The sequence below is a fragment of the Hipposideros armiger genome, unplaced genomic scaffold (assembly GCF_001890085.2).
Source record: "Hipposideros armiger isolate ML-2016 unplaced genomic scaffold, ASM189008v1 scaffold_28, whole genome shotgun sequence".
In the NCBI taxonomy this organism is placed as follows: domain Eukaryota; kingdom Metazoa; phylum Chordata; class Mammalia; order Chiroptera; family Hipposideridae; genus Hipposideros; species Hipposideros armiger.
The window spans coordinates 4,041,431-4,060,937 of NW_017731378.1; the positions used below are offsets into that span (position 1 = coordinate 4,041,431).

At 50.5% G+C, this 19,507-nt stretch overlaps 2 protein-coding genes across 3 annotated transcripts; one reads left to right on the forward strand and one right to left on the reverse strand.

The window, feature by feature from the left end:
- Window positions 1-4,521: 4,521 nt before the first annotated feature.
- Window positions 4,522-8,212, forward strand: ELOVL3 (ELOVL fatty acid elongase 3). 2 transcript variants are annotated; one of them, XM_019636268.1, is made up of 4 exons: window positions 4,522-4,824; window positions 5,782-5,913; window positions 6,536-6,687; window positions 6,942-8,212. In XM_019636268.1, the coding sequence occupies exons 1-4, from the start codon at window positions 4,715-4,717 to the stop codon at window positions 7,367-7,369; spliced, it is 822 nt and encodes a 273-aa protein (XP_019491813.1). In that variant the 5' UTR covers window positions 4,522-4,714; the 3' UTR covers window positions 7,370-8,212. The 2 variants fall into 2 exon arrangements, with proteins under 2 accessions (XP_019491813.1, XP_019491814.1); XM_019636269.1 differs by having other exon boundaries at window positions 6,656-6,687.
- A 99-nt stretch (window positions 8,213-8,311) lies between these two features.
- PITX3 (paired like homeodomain 3) lies at window positions 8,312-19,140 on the reverse strand. The gene is made up of 4 exons (XM_019636267.1): window positions 18,949-19,140; window positions 10,116-10,245; window positions 9,777-9,979; window positions 8,312-9,245 (listed from the first exon to the last, which is right to left on the reverse strand). The coding sequence occupies exons 2-4, from the start codon at window positions 10,231-10,233 to the stop codon at window positions 8,658-8,660; spliced, it is 909 nt and encodes a 302-aa protein (XP_019491812.1). The 5' UTR covers window positions 10,234-10,245; window positions 18,949-19,140; the 3' UTR covers window positions 8,312-8,657.
- Between the last annotated feature and the right edge of the window lie 367 nt (window positions 19,141-19,507).

Sequence of the window (19,507 nt, forward strand, 5' to 3'; positions counted from 1 at the left end):
TACAGATTTTCTTTTTCTTTTGGCCTATTTCACTTGAGTTTTAAATTCCTAGGTGAGGGACTGGGTCAAAGGATACCAGATAATTCTTGCTAAGTGTTACTTAAGTGTGCTTCTTGAAGGATTATGTCAGCTTACCTGACCACTAGCCAGGTGTGAATGTATCTGTTTCCTAAAGCTTTGAACAGCGTTGGGTATTTAATTTTTATGTGGTTTAATGGCTGTTAATTTGGACTGTACTATATATATAGTCTTTAATTTGCATTTCCCTAATTACTAAGGAAGCTGAATCTTTAAATATTATTGTTTGTATTTTCTCTTAGGTGCCTATTCAATTCAAAGCAACAGACATATTTGAGTGTCACTATGTGCCAAGTGCTATGTGCTTCCCTCAAGGATGAATGACCTAATAAAAATGACCATTTGGAATAGGGTGGGGGAGCCAGGATGGTATAGAAAAATATATGACTAACTGTATTCAATTGGTAGAAGCACAATACTGGCAGGTAGTTTTGGCAAAATCCTGTGGGTAGAGGACAAAGTTGGGAGGGGTTGACCCTGTCAGAAACAAATTAGGCTTTTGCAGGGCAGGTGACTTTAGAGCTAGGGTCAAACAATAGGTAATTTGTACAGGTGAGAAAAAGATGTCTGGGGAATGGGAATAATATGGAGAGAGGTAAAGGGGGTTGAAAAACCTAAAAATATGGTACTTGTGTTATGGAGTTGTGACTGTTTCATTATAGCTAAAATGTGGAAGGCTGGGGCTGAGGGATGATGGGACATTGGCTGGAAAGGAAGGATCAGGGCCCACTTCAGGAATCTGACCTCAGTCTTAAAGATTTGTTTTGTTCTTAAAGAAGAATGACATGAGCTAATGTGTGTTTCAGAAAGACCTTTCTGGCAGCTAATAAGAGGTAGATATGGGGACACTGGAGTCTATAAGATGATCTCTCTGTGTCCTCAGCCACTTACCAGGGGACAGAGATAGGACTGAGGATAAGATTTTTAGGTAATAGTCACATTAACTCTTTATATATCCTACTTAAAACTATTTTCCTTTTTCATGGCTTTCCTTTTTTTTTTTTTTTTAAAGATTTTATTGGGGAATTGGAGGAGGGAACAGTGTTGGGGAATCGGGGAAGGGGAACAGACAAGTTGCTGTCCTTTGGTTCTTCAATTTAGTTGTGGAGGACGTTGCTTCACTGGCCCATATTGGTATTATCATTGCACTCTTCCAGGCTGAGGCAGATCAGTTGCTGGCCATTGGACGGCTGCTTATGGCGGCTCACGGTAGCCCACTGCAGTCCCACTGCAGCCTACGCCGTCGCTGGCCACTCATGGCAACCCAGCTCCAGGTTGAGCTGGTTTTCTCCATCTTAGCTGTAAAGGGCACAGCATCACTGACCCATGTGGAATCTGAACCGGCGGCCCTGCTGCTCAGAGCTCGCGCTCCCAATGGCTTTCCTTTTTTAAAAGGTTTAAATTGTGGTAAAATATACATAATGTAAAATTTACCATCTTAACCAGTTTTAAATGTACAATTCAGTAGCGTTAAGTACATTTACATTGTTGTGCAACCAATCACCATCTCATGACTTTCCTTTTAGTTGATTTAGTTGTTTTATTAAAAAAAAGTTGAGGGGCTGGCTGAGTGGCACATTGGTTAAGAGCTGGCTTGGTTACGCCAGAAGGCCCCGGTTCAGATCCCACATATGCGGGCCAGTGACACTGCCCTCTACAGCTAAGATGCTGAACAACAGCTCAACCTGGAGCTGGGCTGCGGTGAGTTGCCGGTGATGGCGTAGGCTGCAACCCCTGCTGCAGTGGGTTGCCATGGGCTACCGTGTGTAGCCAGCAGCCAGCGGGAGCGGCCAGCAGCCGCAGTGAGTGGCCGTCCAGAAGCCGGCGACCGATCTGCCTTGCTCTGGAAGAGCACAATGATGGTGCCAACTTGGGCCAGTGAAGCAACATCCTCCACAACTAGACTGAAGAACGAAATGACAGCAACTTGTCTGTTCCCCTTCCCCCAATTCCCCAGCTCTGTTCCCATCCCCCAATTCCCCAATTAAAACAAAGAAAAAAAACAAAAACAAACCAAAAAAAAGTTGAGATTTGTACAAATTCACTATTTTTGGTGATAACTGCTGATATTTGTTTAACACTTTATATTGTATAATGCTCTTTAACTTATATGATCTCCTTTGATCCTCATAAACATGCTTCTGAGGTGGATATTATTCCCATTTTACAGAGGAGAAAGCTGAGGCCAAGCGATAGAAATACCCAACAAGCTTGGCATGTTTATCTTGGAGAAACAAAGAGTGTCACCCAGATTTATAGGCTGAGGATTTCATCTAGTCAATCATTCATGCAACAAATATTACCTGAGTACCTACAATGTGTCCAGTATTAGGAGAAGGATGTTGAGCAAAGTAGACATATTCCCTGCATTTATGGAGCTCAAGGACTATTGGGGGAAAGAGGCATTAATCAAGAAATCAAAAAATAATGAAGTAATTATAAACTCTCATTGAAAGAAAGAAATACCATGTTATGAGAATAATTTATATATAATAGGGGTACCAGACCAAGTCCAAGTTTCAGAGAACTTTTCCCCTAGGAAATAACTTCTGGAGATTTCTTCTTCTCCTCTTCCACACATCCCACCCCCAAGCCTCACCATTAAACTTCACAGGGAAAGACAGTGTAAAATATCTTCATTTGAGAGAAATCCAGGACTGAGTATACGTATTCTATATGCATTTGTACATCTCCCAAAATGAACCACCCTGACATTTTCATGTGTCTAGTCCACAATATCCTTTCATTGACATTATCTGACTTGTATACTGACCCCAACCTTGTGAGGTAGGAAGGCAAGTATGACTATCTAAGTTTTACTAATGAAGACGTCAAGTCTCAGAGAGGTTAGGCAACTTGCCTAAAATCACATGCATGGTTAATAGTGGAGCTGGGATTTGAATCCAGGTCTTGTAACACCTAGATGGTATTTTTCTTGTAATATTCATTCTTTCACTTATTCATTCATCCGTCTAACATGTGCTGATCACCTTCTGAGTGTCAGGGTATATATGAAGCAATCAAGAACCACTGAAGGGTTTTAAGCAGGAAAGCAGCATGATCCAATTTAGGTTTTAGAACCCTTTTCTGGGTGAGAGGACAGAAAGTGGTGGTTTCCTAAGTATGGTCTGAGACCAACTACTGGGTCAGAATCTCTGCGACTGAGGCTCAGGAGTCTTACAATCAGCCAGGTTTGGGAATTCTTTTCTGGTTCTAATGCAATAAAGAGAAAGAAGCACTGTATTAGAGAAGGAGGTGGTACAACCAGTTAAATGACTAAGGCAGTGGCTGTAGTAACCAGGTGAGAAGTGATGAGGTACAGAGACAAAGGAAAGCACTTGAGAGTCATTTATATCACCTGGACAGGACTTCTCACTCAACCCTTCCCTGGACAGCCACTGAGTTTCAAGCATGTGGAGCTGGGATTCCTACCTGGCTCCTCTGGCTCCAAAGCCTGTGGGCTTTATGGCACATAGCCATTTCTAGCCACATCTTGATTTTAAATATTTAAAAAATATATTTCTCTTAGCACTTGTTTTGCAAATCTCCATTTTATCTCTAACTGCTGTCAAGCCTTGTATTTATCCCTCACTCTCATAAAACCTAGGAGAAATAAGGGACAGACAAGTAAGGTCTTAAAAGTTTTAAAATATTTATTTCTTTGGGGCTGAGTACACAGGCAAGGAAAAAGTAGATTTGATTAGACAAGCACAGACTGGGGAGAGAACAGGAAACCTATAAACCTTAGGAGGCCTCCAGGAAACCTGAAGACAATCCCAGAGGCCCAGAGGATGACCCCATTTCCTCCCCAGGGTTATTACTGGGTGTCAGGCTGAAGCAGTTCAGGAATTCAGGAAATTTTAAAGAAACCACAACAGCCTCAATAACCACCTCCCCAAACACCAACATCAACAACTTCAACAATAAAATTCATTAAAAGTTGCCCTCCTCCCACCCACAACGACAGACCTGAAAGAGGCAGATGGGGGACTATGGGAGAGGCTCTTAGTCGCTGCTTCCCCTAAATTTATTCATCCTCAACCCAATCCTGGGGTTCCCAGGGTCTCAGGGAAGTGGGAAACTGACACCACTATCTCTGGGTGGATGCACCAGAGGCTGAGGACACTTACACTCTCTCCTCACTGCCAAGTAGGCCAGGATTAAAGCTAACTGAGGCAAAGGCTGAGGTTGGCCGTGCCGGAAGACTGGTACGTCCGGTTATCTGGCAAGGCCACATGGGCTAAGCCAAGCAAGTAGGAGTGAACGTGTTGGGGGAGAAAAAGGATGGAAAAGGGCGTGGCGAGGGCCTAGGGCGGGCATTTGGGGGGGCAAGGATAACCAATCAGAGAGCCTGCTGCGGCCCAGGGGCGGAATAGGGGCGTGTCTTGGTCGAGATTGGATAACGGCCCCAAGGAGGGCCCGCAGTTTTGCAATTCCGCGTTATATACCGCAGTGACCGCGGCGGTGGAATGGGGCTGGATTGCAGCGCCTGTCCCTGAATCGGACGCTCCTCGGATTGCCGCGGAGTTCCTTGGTTCCTGGGTCCATTCCGTCCTGCTCCAAGGTTCGCTCCATCCTCGGTCCCCCAACCTCTCACCCAGCTCCCAAGCTCCAGACCTCGACATCTGCAGAAGAAATGGGCACAGCCATGAATAGTTCAGACCAAACAGCGCAGCTGCTCCAGCCCTACAACTTCGAGCTGTTACAGGGCTTACATGACATAAGGCCTTTTATGAAGGAGTACTGGTGAGACCTGGGGAAGCGGAAGGGTCATGCCGGACTGATCCTAATGACTGCAATTTGGGAGGTGGGGGTGAAGGGGAGGGGAGGGAGGGAAGGAGAGAGGAAGGGGGGGAAAGAAAGAAAGAAGGAAGGGAGGAAAGAAGGAAGGAAGGAAGGAGGGAAGGAGGGAAGGGGGGGGGAGAGAGAGAGATAAAGAAAGAAAAGAAAAGAAAGAAGAAAAGAAAAAAGAAAAGAGAGGATGGGGTGAAGAATGTGGGAGGAGACAGAAACCAAGGGGAAAGACTATATGTAGTGAGAACTGGTCTCTGAGGAATGGGGTTGATTTGAACTCCTACTCCCACCAGCCTATAGATGACTGTTCTCTGTCCTTTGTGTCTGTGTGTGCACGTGCATAGTGCTGGTGCCCAGAAACAGCCTGCCCTTCACAATTATCACGTTGTTCCCCAAGTATTCTATCGTCCCTGCTGCGGAAAAGGAGGCAAAGTCAGGGAGCTCTTCCAAGATTTCCCTAGGCTCTCTGGCTTTGCCCTGAGCCTTCTCAGTGGTGTTTGTGGGCTGACTTTGTGCTCCAGCCAATTTGCTATGACCCAACTAGGTGGACGCTTTTGCCACTCTTCTTACACCACAATCCTGGGTTGGTTTTAGGCATGAGCCAGCACCTGTCACCTACTTATAGCCTCACTGAGAGAGCAATAGTCACAGAAACTGTGGACATAGCCCCTGCCATGTGCTAGGTACTTTACATACATTAACACTGTCAAGGGAGGAGTGTTATTCTCCCATTACAAATTAGGAAGCTAAGGCTCAGAGAGCTAAGAAGGTTTTTCCTATGTCACACAGCTAGTAAGTGGCAGAGCTGGGACTCCAACCCAGAGCACTCACTAGGAGAGGTGAGTGGGCATTCCTCTAACCAGCACCCACCCATGCATGAGTCCATCCCCTCTGCCTTCTGCCTGCCAGGACAACCTCATTCCACATCGCTCTGATCTACCTGCTACTCATCTTTGTGGGGCATAATTACATGAAGGCACGGAAGGGCTTCAACCTGAAGGGGCCTCTCATCCTTTGGTCCTTCTGCCTTGCAATCTTCAGGTAAGACACTCCTCGCCTATCCTGTAGACCCTAGACCCTCACTCTATCCCTAAAACCTTTTCAGAAACCTCAACTGCATCAACTCCCTGAGTTGCCTGCAACTCTCTCCCTATCCCATTCTCACCTCTAGCTCCCCTCGCCGGCTTTCACCTTCTTCCCATATTACCCTGTTTTCCTTCTTTCCCAGGCTCCAAACTGGCAGTTTCTATTCTCTTGTGCTCATAGATTCTGTGTACTTCCAACAAATTTCTCCAGTCCCTCTCCCAAGACCCTCTAATAAACTTCCCCATCCCCTGCTTCCCACATTTTCCCTCCCCAAATCCTTCAATCTCCCGCATCCTGTCACCCATCTCCTTATAGGCTCCTACCCGTCCCAAGAACTCTATTCCCTAATTCAACTTTCAGTCCTATCCTCCAGCACTCCTTGGCCTTTCCCCAGCCCTTGTCTCTTCTAGATTATTGTTTGGATCTACCAGACTGGCCAAAGAATCTCAGAAGCCATGACCCCTGAAAGGGTGGGGGAGGTGGTGGAACGTGGGAGAGTGACCTGACTAGGCCGAGGCGGAAGGGTGGATTGGTGTCTGGGGATGAACTTACACCCTTTTCCTCTGTCCCATTTCAGTATCCTGGGGGCAGTGAGGATGTGGGGCTTTATGGGGACCCTGGTACTTAGGGGTAAACTAAAGCACACTGTGTGCTTCTCCACCTTCATCGATGATTCCGTAATCCAATTCTGGTCCAGCCTTTTTCTTCTCAGCAAGATCATTGAACTTGGTGAGTGGCAAGGCTTTGTCTCTCTGGCACCCAGTCAGCTGCATCCCTTCTCAGGGCCCCCCTCACCTATCACACGGAGAGTCCCTCCCCAACCCCTGGGTCCTAATAACCCCTCTCACCCAAGCCCCTCTTCAGATTCTCTGTCATAAAGACCCCTCTCCCTACCCTGAGAATTCCCCCTTTGCCCCCACATTCAGTGAGGAGGGTGGTCCCAACACTGGGTGATATGCCAGCTATGACTTCCCATCTCCCAGGAGACACGGCCTTCATCGTCCTACGTAAGCGGCCACTCATCTTTGTGCACTGGTACCACCACAGCACAGTGCTAGTGTTCACGAGCTTTGCATACAAGAACAAGGTGGCTGCAGGCGGCTGGTTCATGACCATGAATTTCGGTGTGCATGCCGTCATGTACACCTACTACACTCTGAAGGCTGCCAGAGTGGAGCCCCCCAGGTGGTTTCCCAGGCTCATCACCACCCTGCAGATCCTGCAGATGTTTATGGGAGCCATTGTCGTCATCCTGACTTACGTCTGGAGACAGGAACAGGGATGCCACACCACAGCGGAACACTTCTTCTGGTCTTTCATCCTGTATTTGACCTATTTCATCCTCTTTGCCCACTTTTTCCACAAAACCTACATAATGCCCAAGGTGAAAGCCAATACCAAGAGGGAGTAAAGGGTTGGTGAAAAAAGAAGGATCCTTAGTCTCTCTCCTCCCCAGGGCACTAAGGGGTTGGGCTTAGTTTTGGGAGAATGATTAGGATGCATTCCCTGCATGGTTTCCTCACAGGATGTGCGTCCCAAGGTGACAGGAAGTTATAACAGACAAGAAGCATCACCTCTGGGAAGGGGGTATGATCTAGTATTTTGATGTTTGTTTTTAGTGTGAAGGCCGAGCAGGTCCCGAGACGGGGTGGGACTAAGGAGGATTCCCAGAGCTGAGTTATTTATATTTCTATACAAAAACCTTTCTTCTTGCTCTATTTTTTAATTAAATATCTCAACAAGGTTTTTGGATTTTGGATATTTGGGGGAAGAAAGAATCAGCTGTGATGGTAGACAGCTTCTGGTAGTGGGATGGTCAGTAGTTGAAGAGCCTAAGAGGGTGTGTGGAAAGATGAGAGGCACACACAGAGACACTCAATAAGAATCCTAGGCCTGGTAGGCACTTAATAAATGTCTGTTACAGACCAGAATTTTATTGCTGTTAGAGGCCCAAGCCTCTCAGTGGAACAGTGAGAAACAGGTGCAGAAAGGAGGAGTAACTTAACTAAGGTCATCATAGGCTTTCTAAGTTGCAGAAGTGACACCTGCAAGTAGGCGTTGCAGACCAGACCTTCCAGTTATCCTCCATGAGACCACAAGGTGGCGCCGCAGCACCAGCTTTGGCCAATGCCAGCCAGTAGCTTGTCCTCAAGCCAGCAATACAAACACACACGCACGCGTGGGTCCCTCTTCTTCAGGAATGCCCCGGCTTCCCCGTGGTGGGGCTAGCGGCTGAGGGGGACTGAAGCCCTAGAAGCTTGGACCCTCACCTCTTTCCGGTGCACCTAGCTCTCCTTTAGACATGGGGAGGATGAGGGGAGAGGGCTCAACCGCAACTCTGAATCATCAAGCCTTTGACAGTCTGCGCATGTTTATTTCATTTATCTTTGAAAATGATAAATGGGGAGGGCGGGGACCTGGAGAAGGCGGGGTGGGCCAAAGGTGAGTTGGCCCCCGGGGAACTGGTCCCTGTTCCTGGCCTTAGTCCCAGGAGCGCAGACTGTGTGTAGGGCCCAGTCCACCCCTCAGGGTTGGGTGGGGGGAAGGCTGTCTCCTGAGTCGGCCGCTCTCCCGCCCCCAGCTGCCCCAGCATCCCTCTCAGACCCTGGGGCGGGGGCAAGCCAGTCAAGACGTCCCCAGTCCGGGGAGGCTGTGAATTATCGCCCCCGCCCTCGAGGATGATCCATGGGCAGGGCCACTCATACGGGCCGTTCCACAGCATACTGGCACGGACTGAGGTTGGCGGCTGGGGGCGGCCCGGGCACCGTGGGGTAGCTGAAGGAGGCGTGTTGTTTGGCCTTGAGCCTCAGGCTGGCCAGACTCGAGTTACACGGGTCCCGATATACGTAGGGGGAGGAGGCGGCTGCAGCAGCTGCTGCGGCAGCCGAGGCGTAAGGGCAGGACACTGCCCCGGAGGACACTGCGGCCGGAGCCAGCCCCGGGGGCCCCCCGCCCAGGCCCTGCAGGGTCCCGGGCCCTGGCACGGTGCCCGGGGCGGCAGCGGCCGAGGGTACCATGGAGGCGGCGATGGAGCTGGGTGGCGAGAAGACGGGCTGCGAAGCCAGAGGCCCCACGTTGACCGAGTTGAAGGCGAACGGGAAGGTCTTGGCGGCGAGCGGCGGGCCGAGGGCCTTGGGTGGCCAGTTGCCATAGGAGTAGCCGGGGTACACCTCCTCGTAGGGCGGCACCAGCCCCCCGAGCGGCGCCGCAAAACCGCCCTTACAAAGCTCCGCCTGCTGGCTGCGCTCACGCTTTCGCCACTTGGCGCGCCGGTTCTTGAACCAAACCTGCGGGCGCAGGAGAAAAGGTTATCAGGGCACAGAGCCGAGTAGAGGTCCCAGAGCCGGTCAGCGTGGAAGGTGCTGGGGTGCGTCACCCAGATAGGGGTTCAAGCCCGGGCCAGGGCCGTGCGGAGGATAAACAAGATGAGGTGGCTGGAGGCGGGAATGGGAGTCTTGGGGGAGTGTATGGAGTCAAGGAGCTGAGAACAGAAGTGGTGGAAGGCAGGACTGAGTCAGGGGCGACAGGGTGGTGGGGGCAGTAGGATGGGGTCAAGGAGGGGTGACGAGAACAAGCAGCAGTGTCAGGGGAGAAGAAGCGAGCGGCCTGGAGTGATAGGGTGGAGTACGATTGGAGGTTGGTGGAAAGAAGGCCGTGTGGGGCCGCTGACCAGGACTGGGACCGGGGGACGTCAGGTGTCGGGTCCAAGGATGGAGCAGGCCAGGCAGAAGCACAAGCTGCAGGTTTCGAAGCTACTCGCTAAGCGGCGAAAGGGAGACCGGCGTAGGGTGAGGGTTATGGGTCTGGGAGCACCATACCCGCACGCGGGCCTCGGTGAGGTTGGTCCACACCGCGATCTCTTCGCGCGTACTCATATCAGGGTAGCGGTTCCTCTGGAAGGTCGCTTCTAGTTCCTGCAGCTGCTGGCTGGTGAAGTGAGTGCGCTGCCGCCGCTGCTTCTTCTTCAGCGAGCCGTCTTCGGGGGAGCCTCCGGGCAGTGAAGCCGAGGCCTTCTCTGAGTCTGGGGGCCGGGTAAGGGCAGGTCAAAGGCATTCCCCAGCTGCGGTACCTACTCCCTGGGCCCCTCACTCCCACCCGGGCCCCACCCGGATTAGAGATTGAGCTGTTATCTCCTCCACACCCAGAAGAGTGCTCACCACTGTGTTCTTGGCCCTTGCAGCTGTGGTCTGGGAGTGGGGGGTGGGGAGTGCCCGCATCTGACAGCGACAGGGCCGGGCTTCGGGCCTCCGCCTCGCTGAGCAGGCCGAACTCCATGGAGGGAAGACTCTGGAGGGAAGAGATGACACACATCAGGTTAATGGGGATACATTCTCCGGGTTATCCCGTTCCCAGTAGTGTTTCTCCACAGGTTCACTGTCCCCTTTCTCAGCCACCAACAATAAAGTTACCCCTGTATGGGGTGCCCAAAGATACAATGGGGAAACAGCAGCCTAAGGGCGAAAAAGTGTATGTTCAAAGGTTTTATACACAGATATATACACACTAGGCTTTGTTTTGTTCACTGCTGGACACCTAGAACTGTGCCTAGTGTAGTTGGTGTTCAATAGCTATTTATTGAATTAATGGAAACCACACTATTGCATGCCACATACCATATACCACATCCTTGAAAACCTCAGTGCCAATATTCCCATAAAGTTATACATGCCCCTCAGCCAATCACACCTGAGATGCTGCTGGAACTTCTGTTATTCACTCTTCAGTGGGACAGATTTGATTTTGAACCAGGCCTGGTATTTCTCCCATTAGAATAATCACTGTTATCATCCATAAGTACTTACTGTGTACCTTCACCTCATTATCTCTCTCCTCACAAGAATGCATCAATATTAAGTATTATCACCTTTTTCAGGTGAGGAATCTGAGACTTAAAGTAACAAGGTCACAGAGCTTGTAAGCAGTGGCACTGGGATCTGAACCAGGTCTGGAAAGCTCCTCAGCTAATGCTTTTCTTCATTGGGTTTTTCAAATGTGTTCTTTGGGGCCCTACCCAGAAACCCCCTCAGAGACTGGAACTCGGGGCTAGCCTCAGGGATAGAAACTAAGCCTGGCCTTGCTTAGATCTGCTTTAATGAGGGCAGTTCTGCTTTTGTCTGTTTTGTTTATGCTTTCTGGAGAGATTTCATTTGAAGAAAGGGTTTCAGATTCAAAAACAAGTTTAAAAATCAGTAGGCATTCTGGCCCCGTCTGCTTCTGTGCCTGCCCAGACACACACTGCATCCTATCAGTCATTGCTCCCCTCTATGCACGGCTTCTACCAGGTCCACCCCAGGCAGTAGATGTGAGCTTCTTAAAACCACCTTGTTACCCTTACTCCCTATCCCAGACCTTGCCTGACATCGCCCAGGAGCCTGCCTGAGTTTTTCTCCAAGTCTCCCCTGTTGGCTTTCTCAGGTCCCCTCTGGTGGGAGGAAGGGAAAGGGACACGAGTGGGTCTCAAGAACTCTGGATGCTTCTTGGTCAGAGGAGAACCGAAGGAGGCTAGGGACAGAGGAACAGAGGCAAAGAGCTGGCTGGGAGGGGTCCATCCGCCTCCCCATTAACAGAGACTTACTGGAGGCTGTGCAAGGTGGCATTAATGTTGTGGATTAGCTTAGATTGAGATGTATGTCACTCGGCTGCTCCGAATTTATTAGGAGCCTTTCTCAGGGAGGTGCAGATGGGCAGTGGCATGTATTTGTACATGGTAATGCCTCCTTGAACCAACTCAGAGATGACAGCTGCCCCCTGCCTCCATCTCTCAAATGAGATTGGGGTGGGATAGAGGTCAAGGCTGGAGGTTGAGAAACAGACCCTGTTCTTTCCACAGGCAGAAGGGACTAGACCTTGGACCTTTTCCTAGGGTTAAAGAGGCAGGGCTGAAGGGAACCTGGGAAGGAAGGAAAGAAGTCAGGCCAGGGGTGGGGGTCCCCTTCCAGGCCTGAGGTCAGGAGTCAGACAGAGGCTTGGGGCTGGCTCAATAATTCTCTGATGGAAGGGAGATGCCCTTGGAAGGGACTTGTGGCAGCCTTGACTAGTAGCTCTTCCAAAATAGCTGAGAAGGCTTAGAACTGAGAGCTAGAAGAAAGGGTGCTCTGAAGTCTCCTCTTACTTCATACCCAAGAGGACAAAGAGGATAAAAGGGGGTCAAATACAGAGGAGACTAGACTTCACAATAGAGTAGACAGATGTCATAAAGTTGTACACCTGAAATTTATGTTATTAACCAATGTTACCCCCAAGAAATTTAATAAAAATAAAACAAAATAAAATATTAAAAAAGAGAATGCCCTCAAAATGCAAATTATGCCCCTGACTTTTCCAGGGCCCATGGGAGCAACAGAGTTGGGAAAAGAGGGACAGTTGGGTTTGCCTATAGGGAAAGCTAAATCCCACCATTGCCATTTATCCATTCAGTCTGCTTGGGCTCCAGACTTCTAATATTCCAAACTCCCCTTCCCCCAGCATTCCATACCTGTGTCTTGGTTTCACCCTTTATTTCAGCAGAGGGAAGCAGGGTGAGGAGAGATAAGGGCCAGAGTAAAAGACAAGGCTGAGGCCGAGAAAGCAGAGTTCAGGCTGTGTGTTTCCAGAGACAGACAGACACACATGCAGACACACACGAGCCCCCACTCAGACAAAATAAGCACTTGGACTTGGAGCTAGGGGTATACAAACACACACTCTCCCACACATGCGCTCCCACATTCAGGCAGACAGACACACACCGTCACAGTCTCCTCTCTCTGTGACAGGGACAGCTGCCTTGGCTGTTTTGGAGTTAGCCATTACCCTACCCCCTCCCCTTCCTGGCCCCTCTGAACCTCAGCTCTCAGTCTCAGGAACTAAGGACTCTGTGGGGGAGGAGGAAGCCAAAGGGGCCAGGGGAGTGGTCTATGCTCAGTGACTGTTGGGGAGAGCCTGTTTGGCTGAGTGGGGAGATGGCAGGAGAATGCTGGAGAAAGAGGATAAGGTGGGGGTGGGGGGCAGAAACTGCCCAGGCCCCTCTTAGGAAAGAAACCTGGTGTAGCCCAAAGAAATTAGGTTTGGGGTCAGAAGATCTAGGTTCACGTCCTGGCTCCCCAACTTACTAACTGGCAAATTACCTCTGAGCATATTTTTTCATCTCTAAAAGGGAGATCATAATCCTTTCCCTGTCTTCAGTATTGGTATAAGGTTAAAATAAAACATGACAGGTAAAAATGGGTAGAGGTACAACTCTATCCAAGTATTCTTTTTTCCTCATTCATTGAAGAGATGTTTATTTGGTACCTTTTATGAGCTGGGTATTGAGGAAGTCACTGAGGATAGAGTGGTAAATAAGATCTCATCCTCGTCCCTGCCCTTGCTTGAGTGGCTCACCTCCCCAGACCCTGTATCTCCCAGTGAAGAATCTATCTGGTGAATAAAGGTGAGTAGGCTGCATTTTATGAGAGAGAGCGCCAAATCCTAACCACTAGACCACCAGGGAACTTTGCATTTTAGAGAGTGTTGTGAGCACTCTGTCCTGAACATAAAGGAGAGCCCAGTCAATAAGGTAACAGCAAAATGGGTAGAATCACTCAAGCTGGGAGCCACTTTGGGGACCAGGAACTGGTAAAGGAAAGAATGAAACCTTAGGTTCATGGGTTAGTAATAGCAGGAGAAGAGATGAGGCTGAGAAGGGTCCTGACTGTGACACTGAAAAGGCAAGAACACTAAAGCCAGGCAAGCCATAGAGAGATAGAAGGTGGGGGCATAGGCCTCTAGCAGACTAGTGTCTGGGTGGGTTGGTCAGGCAGAGGCTGGGGGCGCCAAGTGGTTGTCTGAGCTGGAGACAGGCTGGCTGAGGATTAAGCTCCCCCAAACTGCTGGAGGTCAGGAAGCTGGGGAGTTGGGACTGAGGCCAGGGACTTTGCCTCACTCAGTGGACAGGGACAAGCAGTAGGTCTGGGAGCCACATGTTTGGTTGATTCTGGTAGGAATTACCAGGAAGGGCCAAAGAGAGTCAAAAGATAACAGTGGTGCTGAGTCCAACTCTGAGAGAGGCTGCCTGCCCCACCTCCAGCCTTTCTGACACTCCCTGCTGGGGATGCATGGCCCAGGCCCTAGTCACATCAGGGTGGCAATCCCAGCCCTAGGGAGAAGAGAGGGCCTACAGGTGTGCTCTGATTCTGAAGTTAAGGCTGGATTTACAGGAAGCTGTCATGGACTACAGCAAGATCAAAATATCCAAGATACATCAAGGTGGAGAGCAGAGACTATCACAGGCCAGACAGGCCATAGTGGGGAGGCCATGGTTTCAAAGGGACACAAATTCATGGCAAAAGGGCAACTACCACATGCACCCACTTTTGTCCTTAAGTCAAAGAGGGTAAACCAGGGCCACAGCCAGACAGCCCCCAAGAAGTTGCAATAATAATGCCCAAAGCACATCCCAGAATTTAAGTGGGAGAAGACATTCTCTTGTAGGAACTGAATGAAGAGGAAGCTAAGAGGGGATGGAGTTGTGATGCCGTGGCTCAGCTCAGCAAACAGCAAGTTAGTAAGCAGGTGTAAACCAGGGCCCTAAACTATCCTATAAACCTGAAACTGAAGTGAGGCCCTTAAGTGCACATGGCCTCACATTTATTAGTGATGCTGATCACCTGAACTATCTAGTCTGCTGAACTGCAGTGACAAATGGGAGTAAATGAAAACAGCTGTAGACAAGGCTCGCAACCCCAAGAGGAAACCCTAGGACTCAGGTGGAGGCAGCAATGACTTGATGCACTTAATTTATTAAGGGGTAAGTTGGAAATCAGAGAAATGGGCTTCCACACCCTTCCTTCTCTTCCTCCTTTCCTTCAGCAAGTGTTAGGTGCTAAGACAGACCCCTAAGAATGGTAAGGCACAGACCCCAAATTGTAGGTGCCTGTAATCTGGGAAGGCAAACAGAGCACAGGATGAAATGATGGTCTGCATGGACCTGATTCTCAGATTATGGGAGATCAGAGAAATGGAAGTCCATATAAGGTGGCATCATGTTTGGGGGCTCAGGGAATGTAGCACATGGCTGAGCTGGGAATTGGGGAGGCAGAGAAGGGACAGAGGCTTTGAAATAATTAGAGCAGGATTGTGCTGGCAGGTTCAGAGGGCAAGAAGAAGCCCAGCTTGGCCAGGGTCTCAGTGTGGGCAATGGGAAATCATCAGAGAAAAAAGGATCAGGCTGAGGGGACCTCCAATAAGAGGCACGAGGTGGTTCAGGTTTGATACAGTCTAGGCTACAGCACCTCCAGTTTTCCCATCAAAAAACCCCTAACACTGGTAAGACAGAAATCACCCTGGGAAACTAGGGGCACAACCTGAAACAGCTGCCAACAGTATGAAATTTCTTTGAGATCTCCACCCTTATGTTAAAAATGGAAGCAAATGTTGCATTCTATTCTATACTTAAGTTATTATGTTTATTTTAATATAAAAATAAAGTTTTCTCTAAAAATCTCCAAGTGACATCTCCAAGTGACATCACACCAGGAAGATGAGCCATGTTTAGCTTGCAGCATCATGCCCCTCCCACTCCCGTACTACCCTCTCCCACCCCAGGCCCCTAAAGAGAAGCATTGCTCCAAGCAGTGGGAGTCACTGGAGGCTTGTAGGCAGGGGGATTGCATAAAAAGCAGTATCTTTGGGACATTTATTTGGCATTGGTGAGCAGGGGAGAGAGAAAAGGAGCTCTTTGAACGCAGCTCTTTCTCATCCCACCACCTGTCTTTTCCTTTCTCTTCCCATCACTCTTATCATGGGTCCCTGTCGGTTGACCATGGGCTAGACACTCCAGTTAATCCCAAAGCTCAGGACCTAATGGATCCTGCAGGTTAGCTGCCATCTCCCTCCTCCACACTTTATAAAGCATCATTTAGAATGAATAGAGAAGAAAAGATTTGGGTGGCTTCTTCCTTCTCTCATGCCCACCCCAGCTCAGCTTCAATCTGCCTCCCCTGCCCTCCCTTCCTGGATCTGGGTCTTGGGCCCATACTCACATCCTTGAGCAACAGGCGGGCAGGAATCAGATCAGGACATTTGGCCTGGTAGAGGTATTAAGCATTTGGGGAGCTCCCATGAATTCTTCTCAGAGAGGGGTAGGGGTAATGACTGGCACCAGACGCCTGAGAGAGGGTGTTCCATCTGTCATTGAGAATCTTCCTGTGGCTGGATCAGGGATGTTATCTGGCTGATCTGAGACTTGAGACACCACCCTTCCAAACAAAGGTTCTACAGCTTGGGCATAATAATGGCAGTAATGCTTTTTATTTCTATGGTGCTTTTCCATTTGCAAAGGGCTTTCATGTATATGATTTTATTTAACTCTTACAACCATCGTGAGTGGCAGGAATGACCATCCCCATTTCACCTCTAAGAAGATGAATTTGTCCAAGGTTACACAGATTGAAGAGATTCCTATCCAGTTCTCCTAAGACCAGGGACAGAGCTCTTCACTTCTCACCCCCTCCACCCCAGCAGCCATTTGTGGCTCTGACATGCACTGATCCTCCCAAGCCCTGAAGGATTCCATGTCTACTTCCTGCCTCTACCACCTCTCTGGAAATGAGCTCTGGAAGTTTGCTGCCCACTGTGTGCCAAGGAACATTTTCCTGTTCATCCTGTGCTTGCATCACTCCTGTTCTAAGAGGCCCCCTCATCTCTGGTTTCAGAATTTGGGGAGCAAACAAGTCTTCTACTTATCCATGCCTTTGATTATTTTGTGGATTTCCATCCTATCTCACTTTCCAGAAGCCTAAACTTTGAAGTTTGCACTTTCCACCAGCCACTGGCTCCCCGTTCTACCAATTATTCTCTGACACTGCTCTAAGCCCATGACATTCTCCTTAAGAGCCAGTTACCCAGGCGTGGACTCAGCTACATGGTTTTATGCAAGGAAGGATGTTCTGCCTTTTGTTTCCAGCCATCTTCATTATGATGCTATTGCTTTTGGCCTTATTGGCAAAACTAAAACTTTAGGCTAAAGTCCTTAGGAAAACATCTGTAATGCCTTCCCTCTTCCTTTCCTGACTCAGAGCCTTTCATTTCACCCATAATTTCAGTGATTTTCAAAGGTGATGGGAGCACAAGCCCCTGAAAATGGTATCAGAATGTGGTGGGGGTATTGGGGTGTGACTCTATATTTAGCAAAAGGAGCAAGGGACAAAAAATGTTGAGAAACAATGTAACTAGTAATAAGCAAATTTTAAAATTGAGGAATGGAGGTGGGAGTGTGGGGAATATGTACTGTATGTCACTCATGGGTGGAGGTTGAGAAAGATTGAGACCCACTTGTTTAGATAACTTACTCATTGCAAAACACTTGTCCCCATGAAAATTCAGTCCCCAGCTGAGCTGTTTTGCTCACTTACATAGACTGGGAGAGTTCTCTCTACTCTGTTCCTTCAGCTTAACAGGAATCTGCTTAAAGAGTTAGGACCAGGGTGGGTGGACACTGTAGGAGCCCAAAGGAACCAAGACCTAGCTACAGGGAAAAGCACACAGGGCAGTTGGGTAGGGCTGAGACCTTCCCAACCAGAGTTGGAGGACCATATAGGTCTCACGTTGGACCCCAGAGTCTGGATTCCATGTGTCTCCTTCCTACCTCCTCTCAGTCTCCAGGGTAGTGTTCAGATTGGTGGGGCTGAGGGAGCAAAAAGGGAAACAAGACCACAGGGTTTGCTTCACTATAGGGCTGCAATTTTCTCTTTAGGCCTGGGCTCCTGCTCCCTGCAGAGAAGGCGCCTTTAGCTTGCTGACACCCAGGCAAGAAGTCTGGGGTGTCTGATCAGCTGTATTGGGATTAGGGGTTGCCTCTGAGTTTGTGAGGGAACTGAGGCTGGCAAGAGCTTGTGCTGGGCTCTTCCTTGCCCTCCCATTGCCGTTTGTGGTTAATTATTTCTTTTCCTAGACTTGATTCCCATTGGTAGTCTCACCATTCCCTTTCTCACCTCAAATTTGGATTCTGGAAGTCCAGATGATGCTCAGATCTGGTTTGGGTTGGAAAGGGAATCTCCCAGCACCACTCCACCCCATGGCCAGGCTGCAGCCTTTACACTCACTCCCTGCTCCTGGGCCCCACAGCCCATAGGAGCAGAAACAAGTTTGCAAAGTGGGATTCAAGGCGACCCACCACAGCGAACCCCATCGCATACGCAGTAGCTGGGCAGGCGCTGCCGGGTAAATGGACATGCCACTCGGCCAGGGACATTCTGTTCACCACCGCCTGACACAGCGCCTGCTCCAGAGAGACCCACCTCGCCACTCCGGACATTCTGTCTGCTCTCAGCCCCGTGCGCTGCGGACATTCTGTGCGATTCCGTGGCGGCCCCAGGCCGGGACCGATGCGGTCCCTGACACCCCAAGTCGGACACACCAGAACCGCCGCCTGTTCCCTCGGGCTGCCCTGCCACTGCCCTGCGGCCAGTACAGCGGCCATCTGACCCAGTAGAGGCAGGGCTCTCACAACACTGCTCCTATTCGTAACTGCGAAGCAGCTGGGAAGAGAAGCGTGTGCGACTAGACTCACCCCTGCTCCCAGCCCCTGGAGTCTGAGCCCCAGCTGAGGGGCGTCGGGCGCCGCCAATTGCCCCATGCTGGGCAGCCGCCGCCAGCTCCCCCCACTGGCCAGGGCCTCCGCAACTCCTTTCGCTCCCTGGCTGCCTGTCTCGCGCCCTAGGATTCCAGGGTGCTTTCTGGTAATGGTTTCCTGACTCTCCTCCTCGCTTCTCGGAGCCCCTGTCCTGGCTTCATGTCTCTGGTTTCCCTCCGGATTCCCTGAGTCTCCCCCTCTCCGTCCCCCGAGTTCTGACGTTGAGTTTTCCTTTTCCTAAATCCCTCATGTCTGCAGTCCGCCCTCCCAGTTTCGACCCTTTCCCCAGGCACCGTTCCTCAGTTCAGCCGACCCAGATCCTGTTTTAGGGATCCCCAAGTCCAGCCAGGGCCCCGGAGCCCCGTGAGCCCCTGTCCCCCGCATGGTCAAACACTCACAGTGAGTCCCGCAGCAGGCAGACTCCCGGCAGCGGCGGTGGCGGCCGTAGTCTGGAGGGCAGGCAGGGGCCAGGGGCCGGGCACCCGGCCGGGGTGGGGGCCGCCCCCCTGCGCCCGGGCCGCTGCTCCGCTCGGGCGCTCCGGGACTCGCAGAGGGAGAGAGTGAGCCTTGCAGCGGACTGCCACCCCTAGCCGGCGCCCATTCACTTTATGGCAGCCCAGGGCGCCCCCAGCCCGCGGCAGCGAGCCTAGCTCTTAGGGCCCCGCCCCCTTCCAGCTGCGCTCCCCGGGCTCCACCCTTTCCAGCTGTGAATCTTTAGGCCCCGCCTTCGGGGGTGGGGTCAAGCCGGCGAGCCGCCAAAAAACCCGCCCCTTGGCCAATAGGAGGCACTCTTCAGCAATTGGTACCCGCCTCTCCCCACGTGGCTGAAACCGCGCTCCAGCAGTAATGCTTTGGCAGAGCCAAACTGGCGAACGTAAGGTGGGTCGTGTAGCCCCACCGAGCCGGGGCCTGCCGGCGGCAAAGCGCAGCGGATGGGTGGGGTGGGGGTGGGGTGGA

Bases quoted from the DNA above. Each gene is read 5' to 3' on its own strand.
- ELOVL3 (XM_019636268.1), top strand. From the start codon at position 4,715: ATGGGCACAGCCATGAATAGTTCAGACCAAACAGCGCAGCTGCTCCAG. The intron at 4,825-5,781 runs GTGAGACCTGGG...TCTGCCTGCCAG, and splicing joins CCTTTTATGAAGGAGTACTG to GACAACCTCATTCCACATCG. The intron at 5,914-6,535 runs GTAAGACACTCC...GTCCCATTTCAG, and splicing joins TTCTGCCTTGCAATCTTCAG to TATCCTGGGGGCAGTGAGGA.
- PITX3 (XM_019636267.1), bottom strand. From the start codon at position 10,233: ATGGAGTTCGGCCTGCTCAGCGAGGCGGAGGCCCGAAGCCCGGCCCTG. The intron at 9,980-10,115 runs GTGAGCACTCTT...CCCGGCCCCCAG, and splicing joins CAAGGGCCAAGAACACAGTG to ACTCAGAGAAGGCCTCGGCT. The intron at 9,246-9,776 runs GTATGGTGCTCC...CTGCGCCCGCAG, and splicing joins TCACCGAGGCCCGCGTGCGG to GTTTGGTTCAAGAACCGGCG.